At 57.7% G+C, this 27,152-nt stretch overlaps 1 protein-coding gene across 1 annotated transcript in view; it reads left to right on the forward strand.

Moving 5' to 3' along the window:
- Window positions 1–26,179, forward strand: part of Adgrb2 (adhesion G protein-coupled receptor B2) — a 62,622-nt gene extending 36,443 nt beyond the window's left edge. Inside the window, 29 exon segments of the mRNA XM_037202973.1 lie at window positions 8,388–8,471; window positions 8,754–8,918; window positions 10,098–10,262; window positions 10,898–11,062; window positions 11,146–11,313; window positions 11,395–11,496; window positions 11,649–11,755; window positions 12,626–12,820; window positions 12,906–12,974; window positions 13,054–13,162; window positions 13,625–13,958; window positions 14,906–15,011; window positions 15,197–15,240; window positions 15,474–15,600; window positions 15,940–16,043; window positions 16,138–16,240; window positions 17,108–17,258; window positions 17,439–17,508; window positions 17,932–17,945; window positions 17,948–17,997; window positions 18,163–18,248; window positions 18,547–18,645; window positions 20,622–20,793; window positions 21,087–21,182; window positions 21,461–21,500; window positions 22,165–22,784; window positions 24,786–24,821; window positions 25,152–25,250; window positions 25,691–26,179. Coding sequence (XP_037058868.1) covers window positions 8,388–8,471; window positions 8,754–8,918; window positions 10,098–10,262; window positions 10,898–11,062; window positions 11,146–11,313; window positions 11,395–11,496; window positions 11,649–11,755; window positions 12,626–12,820; window positions 12,906–12,974; window positions 13,054–13,162; window positions 13,625–13,958; window positions 14,906–15,011; window positions 15,197–15,240; window positions 15,474–15,600; window positions 15,940–16,043; window positions 16,138–16,240; window positions 17,108–17,258; window positions 17,439–17,508; window positions 17,932–17,945; window positions 17,948–17,997; window positions 18,163–18,248; window positions 18,547–18,645; window positions 20,622–20,793; window positions 21,087–21,182; window positions 21,461–21,500; window positions 22,165–22,784; window positions 24,786–24,821; window positions 25,152–25,250; window positions 25,691–25,876 — 3,866 coding nt within the window. The 3' untranslated portion in view covers window positions 25,877–26,179.
- Window positions 26,180–27,152: the final 973 nt, after the last annotated feature.

Consider the following 27,152-nt stretch of genomic DNA (forward strand, 5'->3'; position numbering starts at 1 on the left):
AGCCCTGCTCGGCAGCGCTGTGAGAGCTGTGTGGCACCTGGCTCTGTGAGGCTTCTTCCTTGCTACTAATGCCACAATGCCACAGACGAGGCCTGTCTTAAAGAAAAGAGGTCTATTTGGGCTCATGATTCTGTTCCGAGTCAAGGGCCTGTGTCTGTTGATGACCTTCTTGCTGGCAAAGTCCCTAGGTGGCATATAGTGTCTATCACATGGCACGAGAGGGACCATGTGTGACTGTGTCTCCTCTCTCTTAATTCTTTGTTTTCTTCTTTTTTAAAGACAGGGTCTCTCTATGTAGCTCTGGCAGGCCTGAAATTGTTATGTAGACCAGGCTGGCCTCAAACTCACAGAGACCGGCCTGCCTCTGCCTCCGGAGAGCTGAGATTAAAGGCGTGTGCCACTGTACCTGGCATCTCTCATGTCTTATGAAGCCACCAGGACTAACCCCAGTGACCTCCTCAAACCTTCCCCTTAATACTATATAAGACAGGGTCCCATGTATCCTAGGCTGGCCTCAAACTTGCTATGTATCTGAGCAGGACCTTGAACTTCCAATCCTCCTGCCTCTATCTCCTAAGCTTTGGGATTACCATGTCTGGTTTCATGCAGTGTTGGGGATTGAAGCCAGGGCCTTGTGCATGCCAGGAAAAGTAATCTACCAGTTGAGTTACATCTCTAAACTCCTTTTCTGTTTCTGAGACAGGGTCTCATGTAGTCCAGGTTGGCCTCAAACTCACAATTGTAGCTGGGGATGACCTTGAACTTCCGGTCCTCCTGCCTCTGTCTCCTTACGCTGGGATTACAGGCCTGTGTCACCATGCCGGCTCTAAATTTCCACCCTCTTCATACCCCACAATGGGGACTTAAGTTTCTACACACGAGCCATTGGGACACACACTAAACCACAGTGCTGGCCAATAAACAGTTGCTGTGTTAGCATGATTTAGTGTTCTGGATGTCACGGAGGGTGGGGCGGGAGAGTGGAGGATCAAGCTCTGAAGGAGTGGGAAGTCAGTTAAAGGAGGTGACTCTGAGGTGGGTTTTGAGGAGTGAATAGGAATCCACTAGCCTGTGAAATTTCTCCTTAAATTGAATTGCCTTTTAAATTTAATATATTAAAGAGAGATTTCATATCATAAATGGAAAGAGTTATCACTTATCTGAAAGAGACGATAACAAAAGCAACAACCACTGCGAAAACAAAGCGGCGGTATTAAATCCCAGCCTTCTGCTCTCCTGCTCCTTCATTTGTTAGAAAGAGAAATTAGCACTGGGTGGCTACGTGTGAAAGTCTGGGCTCCTGAGACTTTATCCTTCGGGCAGTTGCAAGGGCGTCTGACGTTCCTGGGAGGCGGAGTTGTGCCCTTCGGGGAGACAACAGGCACCAACAGCATCGTCCCGACTCATCAGCAAATTGTCCTAGAAGAGACCTAGCGGTGAAAGGGCAGCTTCTCCTGTCCACAAGGCCCCAGCCGCCCCAGCCATCCTGCTGGCACTCTGTGAAAGCCCCTGGAAGGGCCTCGTTAGCCGAGGGAACAGCCTGCGCAAGGGCGGGAGTGTGAAATATCACGTGAGGAAAGAGCCGTAAGGAGTACAGCTGCTGGCTGTGCAGGGAGCTGGGACCAGGGCTCCGACTGCCATCCCAAGCTTGGGGACCTCATCCTGTTGGTTAGTGACTTGGAGGGGGCAGGAAACGTCACTGTGGAGGAGGCAGGCGGGCTGAGTCAGCTGCGATCCTGGCTCTCCAGGAGGATGTGACCACATGGGGAAGTAGCAGGGATCCAGCTCAGGTGGAAGATTGGCTTCACAGGTTCATCGGAAGAGGGGTCCCCGGGGGGCCTGGCATCCCGGCAGGTACCTAGCTACATAGGGAGACCCCGTTACCATAGGGAGACCCGTTACGTCGGGCTGCAGGGGAGAGCCTGGAGTTTCCAACAGCTGCTTCCCTCTCTGCACCCTGGTGCCAGGAAGGCATGGAAGGACACAGCAGGGGGCTGGCTGGTGCCACCCCGGCTCTGGGGCCAGTGTGAGGAAGGGTGCTGCGAGCCCTGGGGAGGACTTGCTTTGGGAGTCACAGCCGTCTCTCCAAGGAAGTGCTGATTACTTTAACACATTCATAACATAGAGGTCTCGGGTGCCGAGCCGTGTGGAGTCTGGAGCTCAGCACACACAGCAGGTATGGGCAGTTGTAGCCCAGGAGCAGAGAGCCTGTGGATCCTGCCCATAGAGGCAAGGTGAGCTGAGGATAGCCCCTGGTGGCTAGGGTGGAGGGATCTCCAGGATGACCTGACCTATGCTCTCTGATCCTGGATGCTTTCCTTGTGCTTGGCTGCCTGGAGTCTGGGCCTTCTGTGCCAGAGGGCACTGAGGACTGAGACTTTGGTGTCATGGGAGTTGTGGGTACAGGAGACTGACAGCTAGTGTAAGATGATCTAAGAACTAGGCCACAGAAAGGGAGTCAGCACACCCAAATTCCTGTGTGGCTAGTCTGGAAGGGCTTCTTGGAAGAGGCCACACTTACTATGTGCTTGGCAGGCTGAGATGGAGGGAAGGGCATTTTGCAAGGAGGGAACAGAAGCATCGAGAGAATAAAGTATTCGTGTGATTGAACGATGAAAGGGGTACAGAGACTAGATAGTCCACACCTCTAATTCTCTCTATGGAGACATGTGGTAGACATTATCCTTAACTTTTAGTTTAAGTAGCCGGGCGGTGGTGGTGCACACCTTTAATCCCAGTACTTGGGAGGCAGAGGCAGGCGGATCTCTTGAGTTCCAGGCCAGCCTGGGCTACAGAGTGAGTTCCAGGAAAGGCACCAAAGCTACACAGAGAAACCCTGTCTCAAAAAAACAACAAAACAAAACAAAAACAAAACACCCAAACAAACAAACAAACAAACAACTTTCAGTTGAAGAATCCGAAGCTCAGAGAGGTCAGGTGACTTGGCTGAGAGCACACAGCAAGATGGTGTCAAAGCTGTCACACTCACATCTGTTCAGCTCCAGAATCAGTGTCCTTCCCATTGGTCCAGACGGTCTTGCCGTGTGCTGCACAGTCTGGTGGGAAGGTGAAAACAGGACTGGACAGGCCAATGGGAGCCAGAGGTTTATAGTGTAGCCATAATAATGGGGAACTACTGGACTCAGGAGCGGAGTCACGAGGCTGGGGTGGCGTCCCTAAGTGTCACTGGAAGCCACAGAGGAGAGCTAGGCCCTTATGGTGGCAGGAGGTGGTGTTGTTGGGAGGGGAAGCAGAGGGAAATGGAACAGTTAGCGTGTGCAGAGTAACAGGTGAGAACCTGTTTGTGGTGAGGCTCCATGGACGTTAGGCAGGAACACCCGAGATGGTTCTGGCTAAGCCTCATCCTGTCAGAGCAGGGCAGTTCTGTAGAGGAAATCCAAGTCAGGCAGGCCTGGCTGGGAGGCCCCGCTCAGCCCCTCCCCCATGGGAGTCTCATTCCTCAGCAGGTGAACTGACGGGGGCGGGGTGGGGTCTGAGTGAGGTACTGGGGAGTGCATGGTGGTAGGTACCCGGAACCTATTTAATAAATGACATTCTAGAGCCGGGGAGATGGCTCAGTGGGCAAAGTGTTGGCCATGCAAGCCCGAGGACCTGAGTTCGGATCCCCGGCACCTCTGTAAAAGCCAGGCATGGCAGTACGCAGCATTTGATCCCTGTGATCTTGCCACAAAGTGGGAGGTGGGGTAGAAGACTCCAGAAGCTTGCTCGCCAGCTAGCCTGGCATATCCAGTGGTGAAAAACAGGAGATGCGGTCTCAAACAAGGTGGAAGGTGAGGACTCAGGCTTGTGGTTGTCTTCTGACCTCCACATGTGTGCCGTGGCATGAACACACTCACACACGCCAACACACACACACACACACACACACACACACACACACACACACGCCAACACACACCACACAGGTAGGATATTGGGGATAATGGGGGCACTCACGGCCTTCTTGGGTCCTCTTTGTCCTTTGGAATCTGCCTGCCTCGGCCTCATGTACGCCTGCCGTGTTCTGGGTCTGCACATGCATACTGAATAAATGTCCCTGGCAGTGAATGCCAGCTGGTCTTATCCGTCTTCGTCCCCTTCAGGGACAACTGGCTTTCCCAAGCGGGGAGATGAATTGCTGGTTACTCCTGAGGGAGGTGGGGCGGTGCATGGATGGGAAGGCTGTGGGAATAGGCCCAGCTGTGCAGCCACAGGCTCGTTCCTTCACCAATCTGGCCCCGCTCAGGAGATGGAGAGAGGGACCCCAGATCTCAGTGTGGGAAATCTGATTTCAAGTAGGATGGACTCTGGAAGCCACTAGTTCCTCTCTGGTTATGCTATGGCGCTGGCCAGCATATGACTGGTGAGTTGGCTGGGGGATGTGAGGTCCACAGGGAGCAAGGCAAACCCAGAACACACAGGTCAGATGGTCTCTGACATGACCTGGCATTTACTGCATGCCAGACTGAGACCTAGAGATGGGCACAAGGTGTAATCAGAGCAGGACCCAGGGTGTTCTACAGCACTTAGGACCAGTTGCACAGTATCCCCCAAGTGTGGACTGGGATTGATGCGGGCCTTAAGGATAGTCCCAGTTGGGGCTGGTGTTCACAAGGCTTGGGTTGGGGGAGCCTGCACACATCTCAAAGGCTCAAAGGGAGAGGTGGACACCGCAGACAGAAGACAGAACCAGGGGCTGGAGACACTGGCTCAGTGCTTAAGAGCACGGCTGCTCTTCCAGAGGACCTGGGATTGCTTCCCAGCACCCACATGGCCGTTCACAGTTGTCTATAACTCCAGTACCGGGGACCCAACAACCTCTTCTGGCCTCCAGGTGCACAGACATATATGTAGGCAAAACACCCCTACACGTAAAAATAAATAATTGGAAAGGTGGGAATGGAACCATCTATGATGAAAGGGACATAGGAAAGGGAGCAGCTGCTGCCTAGGAGTGGCCAATAAGGAAGGCTTCTGAGATGAGAGGCTATTGGAGATGGGGTTTGAAGGTTGAGTAGGAGTTTTCTAAGCAAAGAAGGTGAGGACTTGAGGGGAGAGGTTTGAGATGATGCGTTGAATAGGATCTGATGTTAAATGGTTCAGGAGGTCACCTAGCTGTGGAGCGTGAGGCAGGCAGGGTCTGCAAGGATGAGGAGAGTGCTGGTTCTGGATTCATTAAGCTCTGAGGGGATGATTGTGGGAGAACAAGGCGCGAATGCCTGCTGTGAGAAGTGACAGGCTGGTAGACTGTTGGGGGAGGCGGCAGAGGAACCCCTGTAGGAAGGTAGGGAGGAGGCTGAGGTCAGGAAAGATCAGTGGGGGCCAACGATGTTGAGGGTCAAGAGAGATGAGACCTGCAGAGTGACCCCAGGACTTAGCAGCAGCGAGGACATTGAGGACTTTGTCATGTCCGGATTCAGTAGAAAGGTGTGGGCCGCGGCGGCGACAAGACTGCAGTGGATCTCCACGGGGGAGGTGCCATTCCAGCCCGGAAGTGAGCGGCAGGTGAGAAAGTGGAGTGTCAGCTGGGGACCACTCAGCGGGACTGGATGGAAGCCCAGGGCAGCAGCTAGAGAAAGAGCAGCTAGTGAGGGCGGCCAGGAGAGCCCCCTAGAACAGAGGAGGCCGGGTCAGCTACTTGCTACGAGGAGAGGCAGCTGAGGGAATGCTCACAGGAGGGGGACAGGGAATGGATGGGGCCTTCTGGGAAGGTGGACGAGAGGTGGCCACAAGTCAGGGCTGTGTAGCCCAGCTTTGCCCTTCTCTGTGAAGGAGACTGTGAGGTGGGCTTGAGGAGAGTGGATAAGGGCACGTGGGGCCACAGAGGGAAAGGAGGAAGGAATGGAGCCCACAAGGGCCTCTGGGAAGCCTGGGTGCCTAGCAGACGCAGAGCCCCAAGCCTGTCACAGGGCCAGCTGGCTTCGCTCGAGGGCCTTCAGCAGCCTGGGAGTGGGCGTGGAGAAAGTGGCTTGTCACAAGGCTCCAGGCTGGGATGGCTGAGCAGGCGTGACAGGAGAGACGGGTAAAGGGGACCGAACAGCTGCTGGCCTGGCTCCAGCGTCTCTGAGGACTGCTGGAGACGGACGGGATCTTAGTTAACGTTTCTGGTGCAGTGGTTAAGAGATCATGGCCAAAATCAACTGGAGGAATAAAGGCTTTATTTCGTCTAATAGCTTGTCCATTATCTAGGGAAGTCAGGGTGGGTACTCAAGGCAGGAACTGATGCAGAGGCCATGGAACACTGCTTACTGGTGTGTTGTTACTCATGGCTTGTTCATCCTGCTTACACACACACACACACACACACACACCACACATTCACACTTACTTATTGAGATAGGTCTCTCTGCATATCCCTGGCTGTCTGGAGCTCATAGAGATCCTCCTGCCTCTGGATTAAAGGTGTGCACCACCATGCCCAGCTCAGCTTGCTTTCTTATACAACCCTGGGTCACTAGCTCAGGGGTGACCCCCCCCCCATAGTGGGCCGGGCCCTCCCACTTCGATTATTCGTCAAGAAAACGCACTTCGGACTTGCCTATGGGCCCATCTGATGGAAGCATTTTCTCAATTAAGATTCCCTCTTGTGTATCTGGGAGGTCTGTGCCGAGCTGACAAAAAAATGACCAGCAGAGCCTGAGGCTGTCCGAGGGTTCAAGGAGGCGTGGAGGCGACGGGGTAGCAGGGAAGCAGACGATGCCACAGTGGATGTCGTTCCTGTTGTGCTTCCTCTGGGGGACCCTCAAGGTTAGGGGTGCCAGAGGTGGGATGCTACAAGCACCGTTTGCCAGAGAAGTCAGGATCAGAGATAGGACGGGACTGCCCAGAGCTGCGGAGCCGGCTAGCGTCGCCTCCCAGGGCTCACGTTCCAGGTGAGGTCCAGTGATGCCCTTACGGTGTCCAGGCTTCCGATGGTGCAGAAGTTATGGGAAGTAGCTCAGGCCACGAGGCTGGTGAAGACGACAAGCCCTGGATGCAGTGCTGGGGGGCAGTTCACACCTGGCCTCTGGAGGTTGTCTGGAGGTGGCCACTGGCCTGGTCATCGTTCCCTCAGGTGCAGTGACGTGACTGAGCAGCAGGGGGCGGGGGGGAGCACAGCTCTCTCTGCGGCCCCAGTGCCTGCCTGCGTGGTGCCCACCCAGCTTTCTGAAACAGAAGAGCTCTCGGAGAGAAGGGGAGCAATTCTTTCTGGTTGGGGGTGGGGGGGAATCACACTATGGGCTGAGCCCTATGCCTACACGCTCTTCCGTCCTCTGTCTAGTGGCCCCACTGTGGGTGTGGTCTTCCCTTGTGGATTCCTACTGTTCCCCCCCCGATCACCCAGTTTGAGGCAGCCAGCTTTGCCTTTACTGTAACAAAGGCCTGAGAGATCGGCTTATAAAGAAAAAAGGTTATCTGCTGACTTTGTGGGAAAGGTCCTTTTGGCTCAGAGCTTCGAGGTTTCGGTCTGTTTTCCTGTTGTTTGGAGCCCTGTGGTAGGACAGCACATCAGTGTGGCAATGTGCATCAGGCCACCATCTCATGGCCAGGAATGAAAAGGAGACGAAGAAGGGACAAAAGTCTACTCATCCCTTCCTGTCCCCAGTAACCACAAGACTTTCTAAGCTCTACCCAATAATGCCACCTCCCAGTAGTGCCGAACTGAGGACCAAACCTTAAATACACGGGCCTTTGGAGGCCACTGTGGCAGGGGGAGGCTGTAGGAGCTGCTGTGTACAGTAGGGCAGGCTCAAACTTCCAGGCCCAGTGGGGTTGCCAGGGCCTGGACCAGTCCTCTAGTGGGAGGAGGGTCGGGGGTGGTATAGACTTCTGCCTGAGCACACACACCCCCATCTCAGGTGAGCTAGGGCCTTTACATCACAGTCCATTACTGTTCTATGTTGAATGCCAAGACCATGGTTCACTCCATGCAAACCGTGACCCAAAGAGCAGGTCTGAGGTGGCCAGTTCTGGGAGGAGAAACGGCCAAGCAGCAGGCCCAGTGGGTTGTGTACTTCTCAAGGCCTTAGTCCCACCTCCCAACGGAGATGCCAGTCACATATTCCCGGGGAGAGAGTTAGGGGAAATAGGTGTGGGCATGGCTTGGCATAGCGCAGACCCCTCCTCAGAACTCAGTATGTTGACCATTGCCCTCCCATCCCATTCGCCTGAGGCAAGAGGTGGACAAGGTGGCTATGAGTCCCGTGTGGCCTTCTGAGCCTCAGTTTCCTAATCTGTAAAATGGTGGTGGTGGGGCAGGGGGCACAAGGTGATGCTCTCTCTGCATCGCCTGCCGTTGGTTCCAGGCCCTCGGCCGAGGACCAGCAAGGCTGCCCTCTCTGTACCGCTGAGAGCAGCACTGAGCTGGCTTCCGCTAAAGCCGCTTGCCGCCCACCTCCGTGTTCCAGGTGAGGAGCCGGAAGAGGAACCGAAGGTGAAAACCCAGTGGCCAAGGTCTGCAGATGAGCCTGGGCTATACATGGCGCAGACAGGTAACTCGGGCCCGCCTCCCTTCCTCTGTGGCGGGGGCCCGACTGTGGCGTCTGGTGGCATGTGTGCTGGCGTGTGCCTGTCTGTGTCTATGTCCTGGAGCTCACTTATGTTGCCATGTGAAGCCTGTGGGTAGGGATGGGTTGTCTTCCAAAGAGCCTGCCACTCGGGGTTCAGGGTAGGAGGGTCCCTGTGATACCTACCCACATCTCTCTGGTCCTTCCATCCACCATGCAACTCTCTGGGAGGTGTCCCTTGCCGCCGACGCTGTCCCTCTCTCGTAGGCGACCCGGCAGCTGAGGAGTGGTCCCCGTGGAGCGTGTGTTCCCTGACGTGTGGTCAGGGTCTGCAGGTGCGGACCCGCTCCTGCGTGTCCTCCCCCTATGGGACTCTGTGCAGCGGGCCCCTTCGGGAGACCCGGCCCTGCAACAATTCAGCCACCTGCCCAGGTAGGCGTCCTCCTCCCTGCTCCATCTGCCAGCAGAGTCAGGTCCCGTCTGTGACACGACATAAAACTTACAGCTTCCCCAAATGTTCGGTTACCCCTTCCTTGCCTTCAACAGACTTGCCTCCCCCCCCCCCACAACACACACCATGCCTTACCCAGGCACTATGCCAACCTGGCATGAAGCACTTGGGGTTACGGAAGTAGCAGAACACACATCTGGGGTCTGCTTTCACCCCCTGACGCCGCCATCTTGGTAGCCAAGGCTGTTCTCTGCACACTGCCTCTTCCACTCTCCCTTAGTCCTGACCTCACCAGCACCTCTGGCAGCGTCCCAGCTCTCTGCATTTGCTTATTCTTTCCCTGACCCTCTCCCGACATGGCTAAAGCGTTCAGCCCGCCCTTAGATCTAAGATGTATGCCACTCTATTTTTAAAACGAAGCCCTCCCTGATGGTTCCCCTTCCGCTCCCTTGGGCGCCTCTGTTGGGCCGTTAGGCTTAAATCAGTTGAACACGCAGGTACTGTAGGCAGGTACTGAGGAAATGCATGATGTCTCTGCCTGGGTCCGTCGGTGACTGAGAGACAGGGCAGTGCCAGCCAGTTCTGCTCTTGGCTTCCCTGGGGTGAAGTAGAGTTAGTAGAGTTTACCGGGGAAGGCTCTCAGGACTTGGGGGTGTAGCCGGGGCTTGTGGAGCACGGGGACAAAGCTGTGTTCCTGCTTGTGAGCTCGTGGTGTCCGTCAGTGTCTATGTAGAGGTTCGTGTCTGTCTGTGTGTCTATGCAACTGGGGCTGGGAGGGGGCACTTCTGTTGCCCCAGACCTGCCCTGTTGGATTCGGGCTCTGGGTCTCGGGGTGGGAAGGGAAGAGAAGGATGGATCTTGGATCCTTTCCTGGGTCTTCCTGTGCCCCCAGGAGAGGAAGACCATTGGCTCCTCAGGCTGGTCCTGCCCACCCTATCCGGGTGCCCACAGAATCTGTTCTGTATGATTTGGGACCACATCCCCACAAAGGGTGGTTATCCTGGGGACCCTAAGCCATCTCGCCCTGGCAACAGAACCCAGGGCGGAGCCAATAAGAAGTGGCCGTAGAATTGCGGAACTCCTGATTGGTGGGCGGATGGGCGCTGGCTGTGGGCGGAGCCAAGGTGCCGCCCAGCCACCGGCCACGTGCTTCCTTGCAGTGCACGGCGTGTGGGAGGAGTGGGGGTCCTGGAGCCTGTGCTCCCGCAGCTGCGGGCGGGGGTCCCGGAGTCGGATGCGGACCTGCGTGCCCCCCCAGCACGGCGGCAAGGCCTGCGAGGGTCCCGAGCTGCAGACTAAACTCTGCAGTATGGCCGCCTGCCCGGGTCAGTAGCGCCAAGGGGCTTCTAGGCAGGCGCTGCCCAGCCGGGTGGGGGGATCGGGCGACCTAGGGGAGACAGTCAGGTCCAGTGCCCCGTCCCTGGGCGGAGGGCGGGGTTCCCATGACTTTGACCACGCATGGGGAGACTGGAGAAGCATACCTGTTAGCAACCAGTGGGTAGTGAAACCCAGCCCTGACTTGGGGTTGGTACATTGTGACCCCATCACAGGGGCCTGCTTTCCAGTGCCCATTTTTCCATGCCGTCAGCTGCCCTTGCTGTAAATAGCACTTTGGTGTCCTTGGCACCATGGACACAAAGCTGGGCTTATGTGTAGGCAAAGGTGCCATTACAACCCACATCCTCTCTCACACACACAACTCACCTCTGAGGCTTGCCCTTGGTGCTGCGTGGAGAGGTGTCATGTATTCCTGGAGCTGGTGGCAGGCAGGCAGGCAGATAGAGGCCCCTGAGTCACCACCCGCTCACCCCAGACCCTTTCATATGCCCAGCTCAGATGATCTGGCCCGGCATAGATCCGAGTGGCCGTCAGGCTCTGCCACCTCCCCGTGGAACCCTATCCCTACTAGCTCACCCACGTTCTGCTCAACGGCCACCCCTGCTTGTGTCTCCCCATGCAGTGGAAGGCCAGTGGCTAGAATGGGGTCCCTGGGGCCCATGCTCTTCATCTTGTGCCAACGGGACCCAGCAGCGCAGCCGGAAATGCAGTGTGGCCGGCCCAGCCTGGGCCACATGCACAGGTGCCCTTACCGACACTCGCGAGTGCAGCAATCTCGAATGTCCGGGTGAGTGCTTGCTGTGAGGGTAGCCATGGTCGCCCTGGCCTTGGAGGCACCTATGGCTTCTCAAACTTCCCTTTTTCTCATAGCCACTGACGGCAAGTGGGGGCCATGGAACGCATGGAGCCTGTGCTCCAAGACCTGTGACACCGGCTGGCAGCGCCGCTTCCGCATGTGCCAGGCTTCGGGCACACAGGGCTACCCGTGTGAGGGTACAGGAGAGGAGGTGAAGCCCTGCAGTGAGAAGAGGTGTCCAGGTACTGCTTATTCAGCCCTGGGGCTGGGGTCACGTGTGTGCGAGCCCAGCTGAGCCCCCACCCCTCGCCCTGTCCCCACAGCCTTCCACGAGATGTGCAGGGATGAGTACGTGATGCTGATGACGTGGAAGAAGGCAGCGGCCGGCGAGATCATTTACAACAAGTGTCCCCCCAATGCCTCGGGTAAGGGCAGGCGGCTGGGTCTGCAGACCCGTGCCCCACCATCCCTGCTGCCCACCTCTGGGCCCAGGCCCTGGGTCTGCATCCCGAGATGTGCAGGGCACAGCGAGAGCGTGCACAGCCTTAATGCCGGTCCCTGTCTTATCTCTCTGCAGGGTCTGCCAGCCGCCGCTGTCTCCTCAGTGCACAGGGCGTGGCATATTGGGGACTGCCCAGCTTTGCTCGCTGCATCTCCCATGAGTACCGCTACCTGTACCTGTCAGTGAGTGTGCCTCGTTGGCTTGGGGAGCCATGTGATGCGTCCCAAGCCCTGGTAGGGGGTGGCAGGAGCTTAGGGCTCATCCATCCCCCCACACCTTGGTGTATGCTGTGTTTCTCTTTGTCTGGCAAACTCCTACTCAGATACCAGGGCCTCTCAGGTGTCTTTATCCTGGTACATACCTCTGTGTTCCCACCCACAGTCCCCCCATCCTGAGCTTCTCAGACAAGGAGAGCTGAGTGCATTGTAGCTGGGCATAATGTCACATGCCTTTAGCCCAGTGCTGGAGAGGCAGAGGCAGGTGGATCTCTGAGTTGAGACCAGCCTGGTCTACACAGCACGTTTCAGGACTGTCAGGGTTACATAGAGAGAGCTATCTCAAGAAACCCAAACACAAACAAAGAATGCACTTAACTGTGCTCTCCTACACTGGGAGCTCTTTGAAGGCAGGGACAAAGTTGAAGTTACCATCATGTCCCCGGTTCCCAGCCGAGGGTTTGCATGGCGTCAGGATGGTATCAGCAAACATTTCTGACCAAATTGGGTAATGATGGTGTGTTTGCGTTGAGAACTTGTGTTTGAGAGAGCCTGTGTGTGTGGTGTTTCAGAATGTTCAAGGCCCCTTAGGGACAGGGAGGTGCCCAGTCCCTGGAAAAAGCTTATCGTTCTGCATTTGGACCTCAGAGTTCCTCCTGTCTCCGAAGTCACCTCCGACTCCTTTCTTGGACTGTGTCTCTGGGAGCCTCTCTTTGATTTCCCACGCCCTCTCTCTTCCTGGATGCACCTAGTGGGTAGATGGGAGGAGGGACAGGCCAAAGGCCGGTTCCGGTTTCTAACGCTCCAGTGACAGGGGCATACACATGTCACCTGCAGCTTCGAGAGCACCTGGCTAAGGGCCAGCGCATGCTGGCAGGTGAGGGCATGTCACAGGTGGTAAGAAGCCTGCAGGAGCTACTGGCGCGGCGCACTTACTACAGCGGGGACCTGCTCTTCTCTGTGGACATTCTAAGGAATGTCACGGACACCTTCAGGAGGGCCACCTATGTCCCCTCTGCTGATGATGTGCAGGTACTTAAACCCCCCCCCCCATGGCAGGGTCTGCTGGGGCAGCCGGGTGCCAGGTACCTCCTGACCCGCACTCCGCTTTTCCCAGCGTTTCTTCCAGGTGGTGAGCTTCATGGTGGATTCTGAGAATAAGGACAAGTGGGATGATGCTCAGCAGGTGAGGGGCTCAGCCTCCAGCTCCCTCTCCTCCCATGACCCGCCCCTGCCTCAGACCCTCACACACTCTCTGTTCCCAGGTGTCTCCCGGCTCTGTGCACTTGCTGCGCGTTGTGGAAGACTTCATTCATCTTGTGGGTGATGCTCTCAAGGCCTTCCAGAGTTCTCTGATTGTCACGGACAATCTAGGTACAAGGATGAGGGCGGGAAGGGGGAGGAGGGGAGGGGAGGGGAGCCGGGCACCACAGGACCATACTTCCCTGCGGGAGGGGTGTTGGTGAGGAGTGCTCTGCTTTGCTCTTTTGTTTACAAGTCCTGTTTCCCATGCTTCTGCCTCTCCACCTCTTCCTCCCCTCCTCCGCTCCACTGTCTCTGCATCCACCTGGGCGCCGCGCCGCGCCACAGCGCGCCACGCCGTGCCACGTCGCGCCCCTCACTTCTGTGTTGGTTCCTGCTGTGTCCTCCCTGGTGTATGTCTCCCTCACATCTGTCTCTTCCCCTGGATGCTCCCGGGCCCCCCCCCCTTCCCTCCCCCCCCCTTCCTCCCGCCCCCCCCACCTCCTGTCTGTCTTCGATGTGCCCCGCCCGCCGCCCCCCCCCCCCCCCCCCCCCCCCCCTGTCCCCCCCGCCGCCTGCCTCCCTCCACTACAGTGATCAGCATCCAGAGAGAGCCAATCTCAGCCGTGTCCAGTGATATCACATTTCCCATGCGGGGCCGCAGGGGCATGAAGGACTGGGTGCGGCACTCAGAGGACCGCCTCTTCCTACCCAAGGAGGTGCTCAGCCTGTCCTCCCCAGGGAAGCCAGCCACACCTGGGGCAGCTACAGCAGGCAGCCCAGGCAGGGGGAGGGGCCCAGGAACGGTGCCCCCTGGCCCAGGCCACGCCCACCAGCGCCTTCTCCCAGCCGACCCAGATGAGTCCTCCTACTTTGTCATCGGTGCTGTGCTCTACCGCACCCTCGGCCTCATCCTCCCACCCCCCAGGTGAGTCCCCCTGCAGCCTGCACCTCGAGGGGCCCCTGGCCTGCCTGTGGACATGGTCACTTCTCAGAAATAGCCAGGGCCGGGAAAGTGTTTGCCTTGTAAGCAGGAGGACCCCAGGACTTCTGGCAGTGGGTTCTCAGCCTTCCTAACTCTGCAACCCTTTAAATGAAGTTTAATGAATGCTATGGTGATCACCCCCAACCAGAACATTATTTTCATGGCTACTTCATAACCATAATTTTGCTACTGTTCTGAATGTAAATATCTGTGTTTTCCGATGGTCGTTAGGGGTCGAGACCCATGGCCTGAGAACCACTGGCGTAGGTAAAAATAGCCTGGCATGTTGGCAGTGCACTTGTATTTTCCGTGCTGGGAAGGCAGGAAGAGGTAGATCCTTGGGGCTTGCAGACCAGCCAACCTAGCCTGCTTCGAAAGTTGTAGGCCAGTGAAAGCCTGTCTTAAAAAGGACAGGTGGCCGGGTGTTGGTGGCGCACGCCTTTAATCCCAGCACTTGGGAGGCAGAGGCAGGTGGATCTCTGTGAGTTCGAGGCCAGCCTGAGCTACAGAGTGAGTTCCAGGAAAGGCGCAAAGCTACACAGAGAAACCCTGTCTCAAAAACAAAAACAAAAACAAAACAAAAACAAAACAAAAACAAAAAGGACAGGTGGACAGTGCCAAAGGAACAACACCTGAGGTTGTCTTCATGAACACACACATACACCCACCTGCATACACGCACATGCACACACACACAGATTCACAAAAAATATAACACTCAGGCAGTTATATGCCTGCCAGCCTCCCAGGAGGTTGTGCTGGTGTCCAGGACTTTGCAGACCAAGTGCTGGGCCCTCCCTTGGCCCCTGGCCATCCCCAGCCATGACAGATTAAAGTCTCCCAGTCTGAACACCTGCTGGCAGGAGCTGACCTCAGTGCTTGTCCCCTAGGCCCCCGCTTGCTGTTACCTCCCGGGTCATGACAGTGACTGTGCGTCCCCCCACCCAGCCTCCCGCTGAACCCCTCATCACAGTGGAGCTCTCCTATATCATCAATGTGAGTGAGGGACCAGGTGGGGACCCCAGATGTCTGCCCACTTCGGGCCTGAGGCCTCTCTCAGGGCGGTGGTCCGTGTTGGATGGTGGGCCTGATCTGTGTGGGAGCTGCTGGCAGGCAGGAGAGACCGCGGCAAGGGCCAGTGCGCTGCTCACCCTGGACTGTACACATCTTCTGCTCTCCAGGGCACCACCGATCCCCACTGTGCCAGCTGGGACTATTCGAGAGCGTGAGTTGGGGCAACCTTAGACCCTCTCATCAGAAATGGTCTCCCACCTAGAAGGCCAAAGGGTTCCTTGGTGCCATCCTTGGTCTGAGGGGTCAAGAGCACATCTTGGGCTCCCTACTCCATCTCATGGCTGTAACCTTGCCCTGGATTTCACCTGTCTGGGCAGTAGTCGGCACTGGGTTCGGGGCCAGAGTCATGGGCCCTGGGCTCACGCCACTTCTCCCTCATCCAAGAGATGCCAGCTCAGGGGACTGGAACACTGAGAACTGCCAGACCTTGGAGACCCAGGCAGCGCACACCCGCTGCCAGTGTCAACATTTGTCCACCTTTGCCGTTCTGGCTCAGCCACCCAAGGACCTGGTGAGTGGGAGAGAGGTGCCGGGGCTCGTCCAGGCATCTGGGTGACCCCAAATGTGGCTCTGTACAGATGTGCTTGTGGGATCGCACAAGGTCGGGGGTCTGATGTCGATCGTAGCCCTAATGCCTGCGCAGGAGCGTATGGCGGTGGGTGAGTGAGAGCCTGTGTGCCTATGTGGGTATGTGCGTGCATCGGCTTGTGTCTGGAAGAGTGTGGGTGGCTGAGTGTAAATACATCTGTGCACATGTGCCCTTCTGCACGTGAGGAGCATGCCTGCTTGCATCAGATGGGGAGACTGGGTGCCCTACCTCTGCCCTCTCCCGGCAACCCATCTCCCACAGACCCTGGAGCTGGCGGGTGCTCCCTCGGTCCCCCTGGTGATCGGCTGTGCAGTGTCCTGCATGGCCCTGCTCACACTGCTTGCCATCTATGCCGCCTTCTGGAGGTAAGTCGGAGGCTGAGCAGGATGGGAGGTGGCCAGCTCTCCAGGGTTAGGCAGGCAGCCAATGCCTCTGCCTCTGCCCACTGTGCCCTGTCAGGTTTATAAAGTCAGAACGCTCCATCATCTTGCTGAACTTCTGCCTGTCCATCCTGGCTTCCAACATCTTGATCCTCGTGGGCCAGTCCCGGGTGCTGAGCAAGGCAGGTGCAGGCTCCTGGGGGTGTGTGGGAGGGCATCCAAGGAGCGGGTGAAGGTGGCGAGTGCCTGCAAGTGAGGGTGGGTTTGTTTTTAATGGTTTATTTATTTTTGTTTTATGTGCTTTGGTATTTTTGCCTCCATGTATGTCTGTACGAGGGTGTCAGATCCCCTGGAACTGGACTTATAGACAGCTGGGAGCTGCCATGTGGGTGCTGGGAATTGAACCCAGGTCCTCTAGAAGAGCAGCCAGTGCTCTTAACCGCTGGGTCATCTCTCTAACTCTGAGGGTAGATGTTTGTGTGGATGGCCTGAGGGATGGATGTTGGTGAGGGTGTGTCTGTGTGGTGTGCAGGCACACTTGAAGGCGTTGGGGTGTGTGTACTCAGTAATGAGTGTTTGTATACATCAGTGAATGTGTGCGTGAGTGCCTGGGTACGTGCATGTGTGTTGGGCGGGAGGCATCAGACCCCCCTCTTGTCTGTGAGTCCTCCGTCGCCATCTGCCTGCAGATGCTCCATGCTGACTCTCCCTCCTACCCTCCTTGGCCTCCTCTGCCCAGTGCCAGCCAGCACTGAGAGAGCCAGGTGTGGGGTTTTGCTCGGCCATGACGTGGCAAGTGCTCCTGTCTGTGCGTGGGTGGCCTGCCTGCCCGCCTCCCCGGATGCCTAGTGCTGTGTGCATGTCACCAGGCCTGTGTCGTGCTGTGTGTGGGTGCAGGAAGGCGGGGGTGCCTGGCAGGGCTCTTGGGGAGGGGCTCAGGTAGGCGGCTGGCCATGCAGCGCCTAGGCCCGGCAGTCAGTGTGGGAAGTTGGCAGCGCCCACCCTGGCCACTGCTCAGGGCCACTCCCTCCCGTTACCTCTCCCTGCAGGGCGTATGCACCATGACGGCTGCCTTCCTGCACTTCTTCTTTCTGTCCTCCTTTTGCTGGGTGCTTACAGAGGCCTGGCAATCCTATCTGGCTGTCATCGGGCGGATGCGCACCCGCCTGGTTCGCAAGCGCTTCCTCTGCCTGGGCTGGGGTGAGCAAGGCCAGTGCTGGACTCTGCTGTCGGGCCTCGAGTGGCCGGGGAAGCTGGGGAGGTGCTACCTGGACACTGGCCCAGCTCTCTGGGGATGGGGGTCAGCTGGGCTGGAGGATGATAGGGAGGGTCCCCCCTGAGCACCTGCAGCCTTCTTACCTGTGACCCCGAACTCCCCAGGTCTGCCGGCCCTGGTGGTGGCTGTGTCTGTTGGCTTTACACGCACCAAAGGATACGGTACATCCAGCTAGTACGTGTGCCTCCTGTGGTGAGGTGGGGGTGGAGGGGTCTGTGGGTCTGTTGGAGGAAGTAGACTGGGCATTAGATCTTTCCAGGCTGAGGTCTTGACCTGTGCTTACTGCAGATCTTTGGGTAAACTTCCTTATCCCTGAGCCTCAGTTTCCCTGGCTGTAAAAGGACATGTTGGGATTGGGTCATTTCTAAACACCATTGCACCCAGGGGTCAGCTTACTTTTATTTCTGTGGGGGCCTGATGTGAATCTTTGTGGGAGAGGAAAGAGACTCGTCATGACATGGCTGTGTTTCTCCTTGATGGGATGGAGGCTTAGTATGGACTGGTGATGTGGGCATGACTGCCTAGGGCCTGAGGTGGAGGATGAAGGGAGGAAAGGCCTGCTGGGTGTCTGATTGCCTCTCTTCTCCCCTGCCCCAGCTGCTGGCTTTCCCTGGAGGGGGCCTGCTCTACGCCTTTGTGGGTCCAGCTGCAGTCATTGTCCTGGTATGTGCGTGCATCTTCAGCATCCAGGGAGGGATGTGGCCCCAGGGGGTCATCGGTTCCTTCTGCCTTCTCCCTGACCTCCAGCTCCCCCCTGGGGGTGTCCTTGCCCCGAGGGCACTTGGTGATCCTGTCTTCCCCGCTCGCTCGGCTCCACCGGGCCCCCAGGTGAACATGCTCATCGGAATCATCGTCTTCAACAAGCTCATGGCTCGAGATGGCGTGTCAGACAAATCCAAGAAGCAGAGGGCCGGGTAAGGGGAGGGGTCTCTGCAACTCGGCCTTTCTGGGAAATGCGCAGGGAGGGGGCGCCGAGTGCACCTCGGAGACTCAGGGCTTGCTGATGCCAACCCAGGCTCCCCAACCTTGGGGCATCAAGGGTGCAGGCAAGGTGGGCACCCGGGGTGCTCAGCGGCTGCCCCTCGCCCACCCTAACCCAGCTCTCTCTCTCTCGTCTGCCCTCCCCTCCCACCCTTCTCGGGGCTCATTCTGCCCACCTCCCGGCTTCCCATGTGTCTCCCCCTTCTCCCGTGTCTGTGCCGCCCCCCCGAGGTCGGAGCGGTGCCCCTGGGCCAGCCTGCTCCTCCCCTGCTCAGCGTGTGGAGCGGTCCCCAGCCCCCTGCTCAGCTCAGCCTCGGCCAGGAATGCCATGTTAGTCGTGCCCCCTGGGGGGGGCGGTGGGGGCGGGCAGGGGCTAAGGAATGGGAGGGCAGTGCCCATGGTGGGGATTGGGAGGTCTATCAGCCCAGTGTCCTGGAGAGCTTGCCCTGCCCTCGCCCGCCCCCCACCCCCAACTGCTACATGCTCTCTGGAGTTCAGGTCTGAGGTGGCTGAGGGTGATGGGAGCGAGGTCTTCCACAAGTGGCTGTGGTACTCTGCTCACCCTTCCCTCTGGTCCCTGTCCTTGTTCTGGCTTAATTTCCTGCACAGGCACAGCTGCAGACTCCTCCTCTTCCTTCTCTCCCCACCAGCCCGAAGGCCCTAAGAATCTTAGGCCCTTAGAATTTTTGAGCTATTCAACCTTCAAATTAGAATAGTGGAACCTTGGAATACACGGTCAGAAGCTGAGAGTGTTAGGACGACTGAAACACACTCTTGTCCGTCAGAGAATCTGACTTGAGTTTCAGAGGCCTTGAATCTCACCAGCAGAGAGGAAGACAGTTATCTTGAGACACCCCAACCTAGCAGCTAGGAATCTTAGAACCCCAGCTCTGCAATCTTAGAACCCCAGGGCTGGATGGCCACCTGAGTCCTCCCAACCAGAAAGGGCACAGCTTCGTCCCACACCTCAGGGGACCTGTGGAGGCGGCTGGTGCCATCATTGCCGAGCTCAGTGACACCCGAGGAGCACTGAGCTTCCTCTGCTTTGGGCTACCACCTCCCTGTGCCCAAGTCTGCTAAACCAGCAGATCAAAGTGTAGGCCTCAGAGTCTGCTCGCCAAGCTGGGTTTGGGTCCCAGCTCCCCTCTCCCTGTCCAGCTGGGCACACTCCAGTCTCCTCATCTGTCAATTGGGACACTAGTCCCCGGGCCTGTTTGTTGGAGTTGTTTTGATCACAATTTGAAATAATCTATGTAAAGTGTTCAGTGGAGGGCCTGGCAGAGAATTGCCTGTTAATCAATGACAGCTCTTATTACTGTGATTAGAGCCTCTCCAGCTCTTGGCTCCGCCTCCAGGGCTTCAGAGACACTGTGCCTCCACCCCAACCTTGCCTGGCTCAACAGCCCTGAACCTCTCTTCACAGGACAGGTCTTGGCCCCCTGCCTGGCCATCTTTCTGCCTCAGCCTCTGGCTGTCTCTGCAGAACGGTGCCTGCCACCCTGCCCTGTCTGGGGCTGTGCCTGACTCTCCGCTGGGGGTCCCGGGGGGGGCCAGAGTGGGCTTCCATCTCTTCTTCCTCATGGGCTATAGCAGTTGTTGGGGCTGGAGACCAGTCCGTTGGCCTCATCCTGTCTGCCTTTTGTCTCTGCAATGGGGCCAGGGATGCATAGGCCTGGTTCTGACCCCAGCTAGGATCCTTTTGCCCTGGGTTCTGAGCAACCACCAGGAGCCAGAGGTTCCTCCAAGCCTCAAGCTGGCTGGGCTTGACCCCGTCTTCTCTGCATGGGTTTGCGCTGTGGTGTCGTCCACATGCTCTGCCTGCTCAGTCTTCCTGTCTGGGGGTCTGTCTCATACTCCTTTTACTGTGGCGGCCATCTTTCTTTGCTCCCCCTCTCCTTCTCTCCAGCCTACTGTCTTGGGGTCTCTGGGGATGTAGTTCTGACCTGTGTCTTTTTCCAAAGCTTCCAAGGCGCTTCTGTGCAAGCTGGGCCCGAAGCTGCCCCTGTCTGCCCCTCTTCCCTCCTGTCTCGCCGTCTTCACCCTTGCTTCCCAATATTGCCTCTGCGCCTGCTCAGTCCCTCTGTGTCTGTGTGCCCATCCCTCCTACCCCTCATGGCCCCTGCCCCGTAGTTCTGTCTTTGTCCTGTTTTCCCTCCGGTTCCTTGCCTCCTCTCTGCTTGGAAGCACTCCCAAGATCCTGGAGTTTGGGTCCCCGCCGGTCCCCGCGCTGAGTAGAGGCCCAGGCTCCTGCCACCCTGTCCTGTGGAGTGTCACTCTGACAAACGATCTGCTGCTGTCCTTCTCAGGGCCTCACTCTGGAGTTCCTGCGTGGTCCTGCCTCTCCTGGCGCTGACCTGGATGTCTGCTGTCCTGGCCATGACAGACCGCCGCTCGGTCCTCTTCCAGGCCCTCTTTGCTGTGTTCAACTCCGCGCAGGGCTTCGTCATCACTGCCGTGCACTGCTTCCTACGCCGAGAGGTGCCCAGGCTCGTCTCGCGTGCCCACCCCAAGCTGAGCTGTGGCTTCTCCCCACTGTGGGGTACAGGGTGACCAGGGTGCTTCAGGCCCTGGGTGCGGGCACTTCTGACTTGGGTAGCCTTGAAGGCCTGGGCCTTCTTTAGCTCCTCCTCTGTGACTTCTCAGTCCAGGTGGCATCACCTTCAGGCTCGATGCTTGTGTCTCCTTCTGGGTACCCCAGGGTGGGAGACCCAGCCCACTACGGTGGTGTTATTACGGAGGCCTCAGGCCCAGCAAGTACTTCCTGTCCCCAGGTCCAGGACGTGGTCAAGTGCCAGATGGGTGTGTGTCGGGCTGATGAGAGCGAAGACTCCCCTGACTCATGCAAGAACGGGCAGCTGCAGATCTTGGTGAGTGAGCAGACCCCTCCTGCCATAGGCTCCTTCCCTTCCGAATCCCATCTGAGACGGGAAGGGAGCAGCCTGGGTTTTAATTCAGGCTCGGCTGTTGACTCGGGGTGGAACTGGGCAAATCCTCCTCCTTCAGCTTCCTCCCTACAGGTTTGAGGCTCTGTTGGGTGGCGCCCAGAGAGGAATGAGGAGCGGGGTGGGGGAGGGGCCTGAGCCTCCCCAACCCTGACACGGCTCTCCTCCCTCTGCCAACCTGCTCTCTCCCCCTCGACTTATAGTCAGACTTTGAAAAGGATGTGGACCTGGCTTGTCAGACAGGTGAGTCTGTTGGGTAGCGCTAAGAAGCCCTAGGCATGGCTAAGACAGGAGCCCCACACTCCGCCATAGCAGCCCCGGTGGGGACCACTGTCCTGTCCTGCCTTGACAGACTGACATCTGGGAAGGCCAATTACCACTTGCCTCTGGGCAAAAAACCTCCCCTCTCTAAGCCTCCATCACATACCTAGTAAGGAGAAAATAGCATTGTCTCGGGGCACGAGCAAGGCCTAGGGCCTATGTGAGTTACGGGACACCGAGTTTACAGTAGGGGCCTTCGCGTATGTTGGCCACTACATTCTTCCATTACTTCACTGGCTTTCACGGGCATCTCTTTCCAGTTCCTTGTCTAAGGTATATGCTTTCTGGGGGATAGGGAAGAGCAAGGCCCTTTGACAGCCTTGGGGCCGTGGAGTGAAAGTTAGGTCATGTACCAGGGCACTCGTGGGAGCTCAACCTTGGCTTTCCTACCCACATCCCTTGGGCCCACGGGCCATTTGTCTTCCTGGGTCCCTCTTGTATGTTAGAGAATACCAACCACCTCCCCAGAAATCAGTGTCCCTCACTGCCCAAGCTTGGAAGCTTAGTACCCACCCAAACCTGGGCAAGAGCATCACAGGGTCTCTGTCCCTTAGGGCTCACCTCTCCCTTCCACTTCCGTCCTCAGTGCTCTTCAAGGAGGTCAACACTTGTAATCCGTCCACCATCACTGGCACTCTGTCCCGCCTGTCCCTGGATGAGGACGAGGAGCCCAAGTCTTGCCTCGTGGGTCCTGAGGGTGGCCTCAGCTTCTCACCACTGCCCGGGAACATCCTAGTGCCCATGGCGGCCTCACCAGGTCTCGGGGAGCCACCACCACCCCAAGAGACCAACCCCGTATACATGTGCGGGGAGGGTGGTCTACGGCAGTTGGACCTTACATGGCTACGGCCAAGCGAGCCAGGCTCTGAGGGGGACTACATGGTGCTGCCCCGGCGGACTTTGAGCCTGCAGCCTGGTGGTGGGGGCACAGGGGGTGAGGAGGCCCCAAGGGCCCGGCCTGAGGGGACCCCCCGGCGGGCTGCCAAGACAGTGGCCCACACTGAAGGCTACCCCAGCTTCCTGTCTGTGGAGCACTCAGGTCTAGGGCTGGGCCCTGCCTATGGGTCTCTCCAGAACCCATATGGGATGACCTTCCAACCACCACCACCGACGCCCAGCGCCCGCCAAGTACCTGAGCCAGGGGAACGCAGCCGGACCATGCCCCGTACCGTGCCTGGCTCCACCATGAAGCTGGGCTCCCTTGAGGTGAGGGGCTGTGGAGAGTGGGGAGGGGGAGTCTTCCTACTGTATGCCTGAGCCCATGTCTAAGTCATAGGCTGCAGCCAGGAAGGGAAAGCTGTAACCCTCCCCCAGAGAAGTACTGGGCGCGCATGCCACGTGCGTCCCTCCTTCTCCCGGGGCTCACAGAACTCAGCTCCAAGGAAACTCTGGAGTGTCTGAATGCCTCAAACGGGCGAAGCTTCATGAGTTCACTCACTAGTGCTCTGGTACCCCCTCTGGGGTGACTGGTCAGCATGAGCCCTCTCTGAAGGCAACTGTGGTTCAGGTGCCCAATGGGTAAGGAGGAGGCTGAGCCCAGCTGGGCCTCTGCAGCATGTGGATCCCAGTCTGGTCTGGACTCGCTGACCAGCATCGCGATGCTGAGCACATTGCATGGCCTCTCTGAGCCTCGGCCTCCTTGTGTGTAGAGGGGTATAGTACAGAGACCTCCTCTGTGTTATTGTTTGGAGAATGGGGTGATACAAGCCTTTTATTCCTGTGTGCAGGGAAACTGGGAGACGCTGTTAGCACAGAAATTGGCCCTGGGTGCTGCCCTGGACCTCGAATGAGAAAATGGTAGCACCCCCCCTCCCCCCCTGTTTCCTCTGGCCTGCCCCCTGCAGACCATCCCTGGGAACACGCAGATTAGTGGAAACCCAAAGTAGAACTCCGGGACATTCTAGAACTCTAACTGGAGGAATGAGGGGGATGTGGATAAGGCAAGAGGTTGGAGTTGCAGCTTATACACAATTAGCTGCTTGTGTCTAGCCTGGAAAAGTTGCTCTCTGTCCTCTGCACAAAGACAATTGAGTTAGCAGCTAAGGGGTCACAAGTTTAGCTTTGTGCCTAAAATGTTCCTTGAACATTTGGTGCCTGCTCCTGCCACAGATGGCAACGAACAGGAAGGCGTTAACAGAGACGACAGAAAAGATGACATCAGTGATGGGAGGCAGTGTGCTCAGCGCTGGGGTAGGCTTTGTTCCATGGGCACCTGCCCATGGCTGGACCACTGGGGAGGGCCAGTGCCGGGCGGGCAGGCGGGCAGGCGGGCAGGCGGCCTTCTTGTGTGGGAGGTAGTAATAAATGTGGCAGAAGCGCGAGGGGTCAAAGGTGGTATCCAGAATAGTACGGGCCCATTGGAGGTACAGGCGTGGGTCTGCCATTGCCTCTGGAGCACTGTGGGTGGGGACAGTGGAGCCGTTACCTGTAGAAAGAGAGGTAGCTAGGGATGGGCAAGGCATAGTGATGGAGAGGCAGGGTGCATGGCGGAGGCAGAGACGGTGGGAAGGTAGGAGGAAAACCAGGAGAGTGGAGTCAGGTCGAGGAAATCCACAGCACAGTCTTAGCATCACCTCTGAGGGTCTGGGGCCAAGCAGCCAGTCCCTTCCCGCCCCTTCCTGGGTCTCAGTTTCCCCATCTCACTGGGACCGTTGGCCTGGGTCTCACGAGTCCTCTCAATCCCAGCATTCTAAGACTCTGAGGTCTCCTTGAGTGGCGCTGGATGTCACTGAGCTGGTTGGGGCCTTGAAGGCGGCCTTGGCCAGGTGAGGCCAGAAGAGCATGAGGAAGCAAGGAGTCAAAAGAGGCCAGGTGGGGGCAGATAGGCTGGGCATGGGAAGGCCAACATCCTGTTTGCAGGGCGAGGGCGGCGTTCCAAGGTGAGGGGAGGGCATATGAGGCAGGAGAGAAGGCTAGAATCCAGGGCACAGAGAACAAGTGTGGGCTGTGTGGCCCTATATGGTGGTGTCCTGCCTCTTCACAGCTGACCTGTGTTTCCGTCCGCGTGTGTGGTCCCAGCAGCACATCGCCCCTGCATGTGTGCATTGCGGACCTCTGCCGCTGTGCTGTGACCCCAAGGGCTAGCCCATAAGACAACGACTCTCAACTCTAGGCTCTGGGTGGGGGAAGGTGCCGTAGAGTCCTGGGGCCCCTTCCAAGGGTCCCTGGGCAAAGCTCTGCTCTCATGGCCTGCTTGTTGCTCCGTAGCGAAAGAAGCTTCGGTATTCAGACTTGGACTTTGAGGTGAGTGCTGGTGCTGGGGGGGGGGTGTCCCCAGAAGGTCGATTCCTAAAAGTACCCCAAGTCCCATTGCAGAGCCCGGTCCTGGGTCACCAAGCCTCTGGATTCCCTGTCAACTCCCCCACTATTCTGCTCTGAGGCAGAAATGGGGGGGGGGTAGTGAGGGAGGGAGAGAGAGAGAGAGAGTGGGTCAGACAGACAGACAGACAGACAGACAAGAACACACTCTAGCCTTGCCCCAGAGGGCCCAGCAGGCCCAGAGCAGAGGGGCTGAGGGGTGTCTACAGTGCTGCCCAGAGAAGCGCACTCCTCTGACCCCCAAGTGGCCCCTAGAAGGTGATGCACACCCGGAAACGGCACTCGGAACTCTACCATGAACTCAACCAGAAGTTCCACACTTTTGACCGCTACCGTAGCCAGTCCTCAGCCAAGGTGAGGACTCCTCTGCTGCTGCCCCTGCCCCATAGCACTGAGCGCATGGTCCCTGAGGTGGGGCCCCGGGCTCTGAGGGGCTCCTGTCCTGCTCTCCTCACTTGCCTGGGTCGTCATAGCGTTATGCCTTACCCAGGGCCTGCCTGCCATAAGCAGCGGTTTTAGGGTTACATGGGGGGTGGGAAGGTGCCACAGAAAGCAAACACGAGCAGGGCCCCCCACAGTTGGAAAAGGAGGGCGCGCAGACAGGAACGCCCCTGCAGTCGCCGTCAATAAGGCTCAGAAGCTAGCCTGACACCTGGCCACTGGGTGCCACTGGGTGCCACTGGGTGCCACTGGGCGCCACTGGCAATCTCAACCCTCCTGGGACATCGTTGGTTTGCTCTGGACGGTGGATGAGAGGGTACCGGTACCACAGGCTCACCCTGCTCCTTCCACAGGAGAAACCCAGCCCTGGGGAACGCCCTGGCCTGTCCCAGCACAGGAGACATCAAAGCTGGAGCACCTTCAAATCTATGACCCTGGGCTCACTGCCCCCCAAGCCCCGAGAGCGGCTGGCCTTGCACCGGGCAGCAGCCTGGGAGCCCACAGAACCGCCAGACGGCGACTTCCAGACAGAGGTGTGAGTGCCATGCTGGACTGCCCACTGCACAGAAATATATATCTATTTTCACACTCCACTTTGGAACGACCAGGAGCCAGCGCCCCTCCCCCTCCCGAGGCTGGGCAGGAGGTGCAGAGGACTCAGCCTGGCTGGGGGCATCCAGACTGGCAGGACCTGGGGGCCAGGGCCCCTCTTTGTGCTCAGAGGTCCCTCAGCAGCCACCCACTGGAGGCTCTTCTTTGCCCCGGCCTGTCTGTCCCTGTCCTGGGCTGGGGAGGGGGGAGGGAAACTTTGTTGGGAATAAACTTCACTCTGTGGATTTGGCCGCTCTTGTTGTTTGCCGCTCCTAAGCCGAGCCCGGGCCTGAGACCCCGACTTCTTCCTTCCTGTAGGTCTGTAGTTGTGTGATGGGGTCAGGCCAAGCCTGGCGGAGAGGGGCTGGCTGCATGCTGAGCCTGACTTTGGTTGGCCTTACTCTCTTTATACAACCCCTTCACCTGGGCAGTGTGGGATGGCGACTGAGTGAGTGTCCCAGTCATGGCTGCCTTTCACTGGGGCAGGGCCCAGGCTGCTCGCACTGGGTTGTCCTGTCAGGGGACAGGAGTGTTAGGAACACCACACACACATGTCCCCAATTCTTCGAAGCATCCATGCTGGAAAGTGTGCACACTTTGTGGTTACAAAATGAAGGTAAGAGATTGGAAGTGATGTGCTCAGGGCCACGGTCAAAGGCAGAGCCTGTGTTCACACTCAGGCTTGGTGGAGGCTGCATTTCAGCTCAGCGTTTTGGGGAGTTACCTTCACAGCTGCAGTGGAGCTGTGAGGAGCTGGATTGTGGCGGAGCCCCTGGTGTGGTATGGGGCTGGGAAAGCAAGGCTAGTTTGGTGCTGGAGGGCGGGGCTCTGAGGCTCGTGGCTGGATTGTATTCTTCACACGTCCGAGTTCCTGGGCACCAGTACAAGGGGGCATGGGATCAGCATGGGGAAGGTCTCGTGGTGCGTGCTAGGATTCTTGCAGGAGCTAAAGATGCAGCAGTGGCTACGGGCATTGCTTGCTAGCCTGGTCGTTTAGTAACACGCCCACCTCTGGACCCTTAGGGGCTCTTGAGACAAAATCTAGGCCCTTGGGGGAGCTGAGGGAATGGGAATCTAGGAAGAAAGGACTGACCACTAGGGTGGGTTATCACAGTTCATGGCTTCAAACTGGCTACAGGAAGGGTGTGGACTACTTTTTCCATTCTGCAGGCTTCAGCACAGGCTTCTCAGTCCCGTTGGAATCCTTCCTGAAGTAGGTCCCGG

The sequence above is a fragment of the Peromyscus leucopus genome, chromosome 2 (genome assembly GCF_004664715.2).
Source record: "Peromyscus leucopus breed LL Stock chromosome 2, UCI_PerLeu_2.1, whole genome shotgun sequence".
Taxonomy (NCBI): Eukaryota; Metazoa; Chordata; class Mammalia; order Rodentia; family Cricetidae; genus Peromyscus; species Peromyscus leucopus.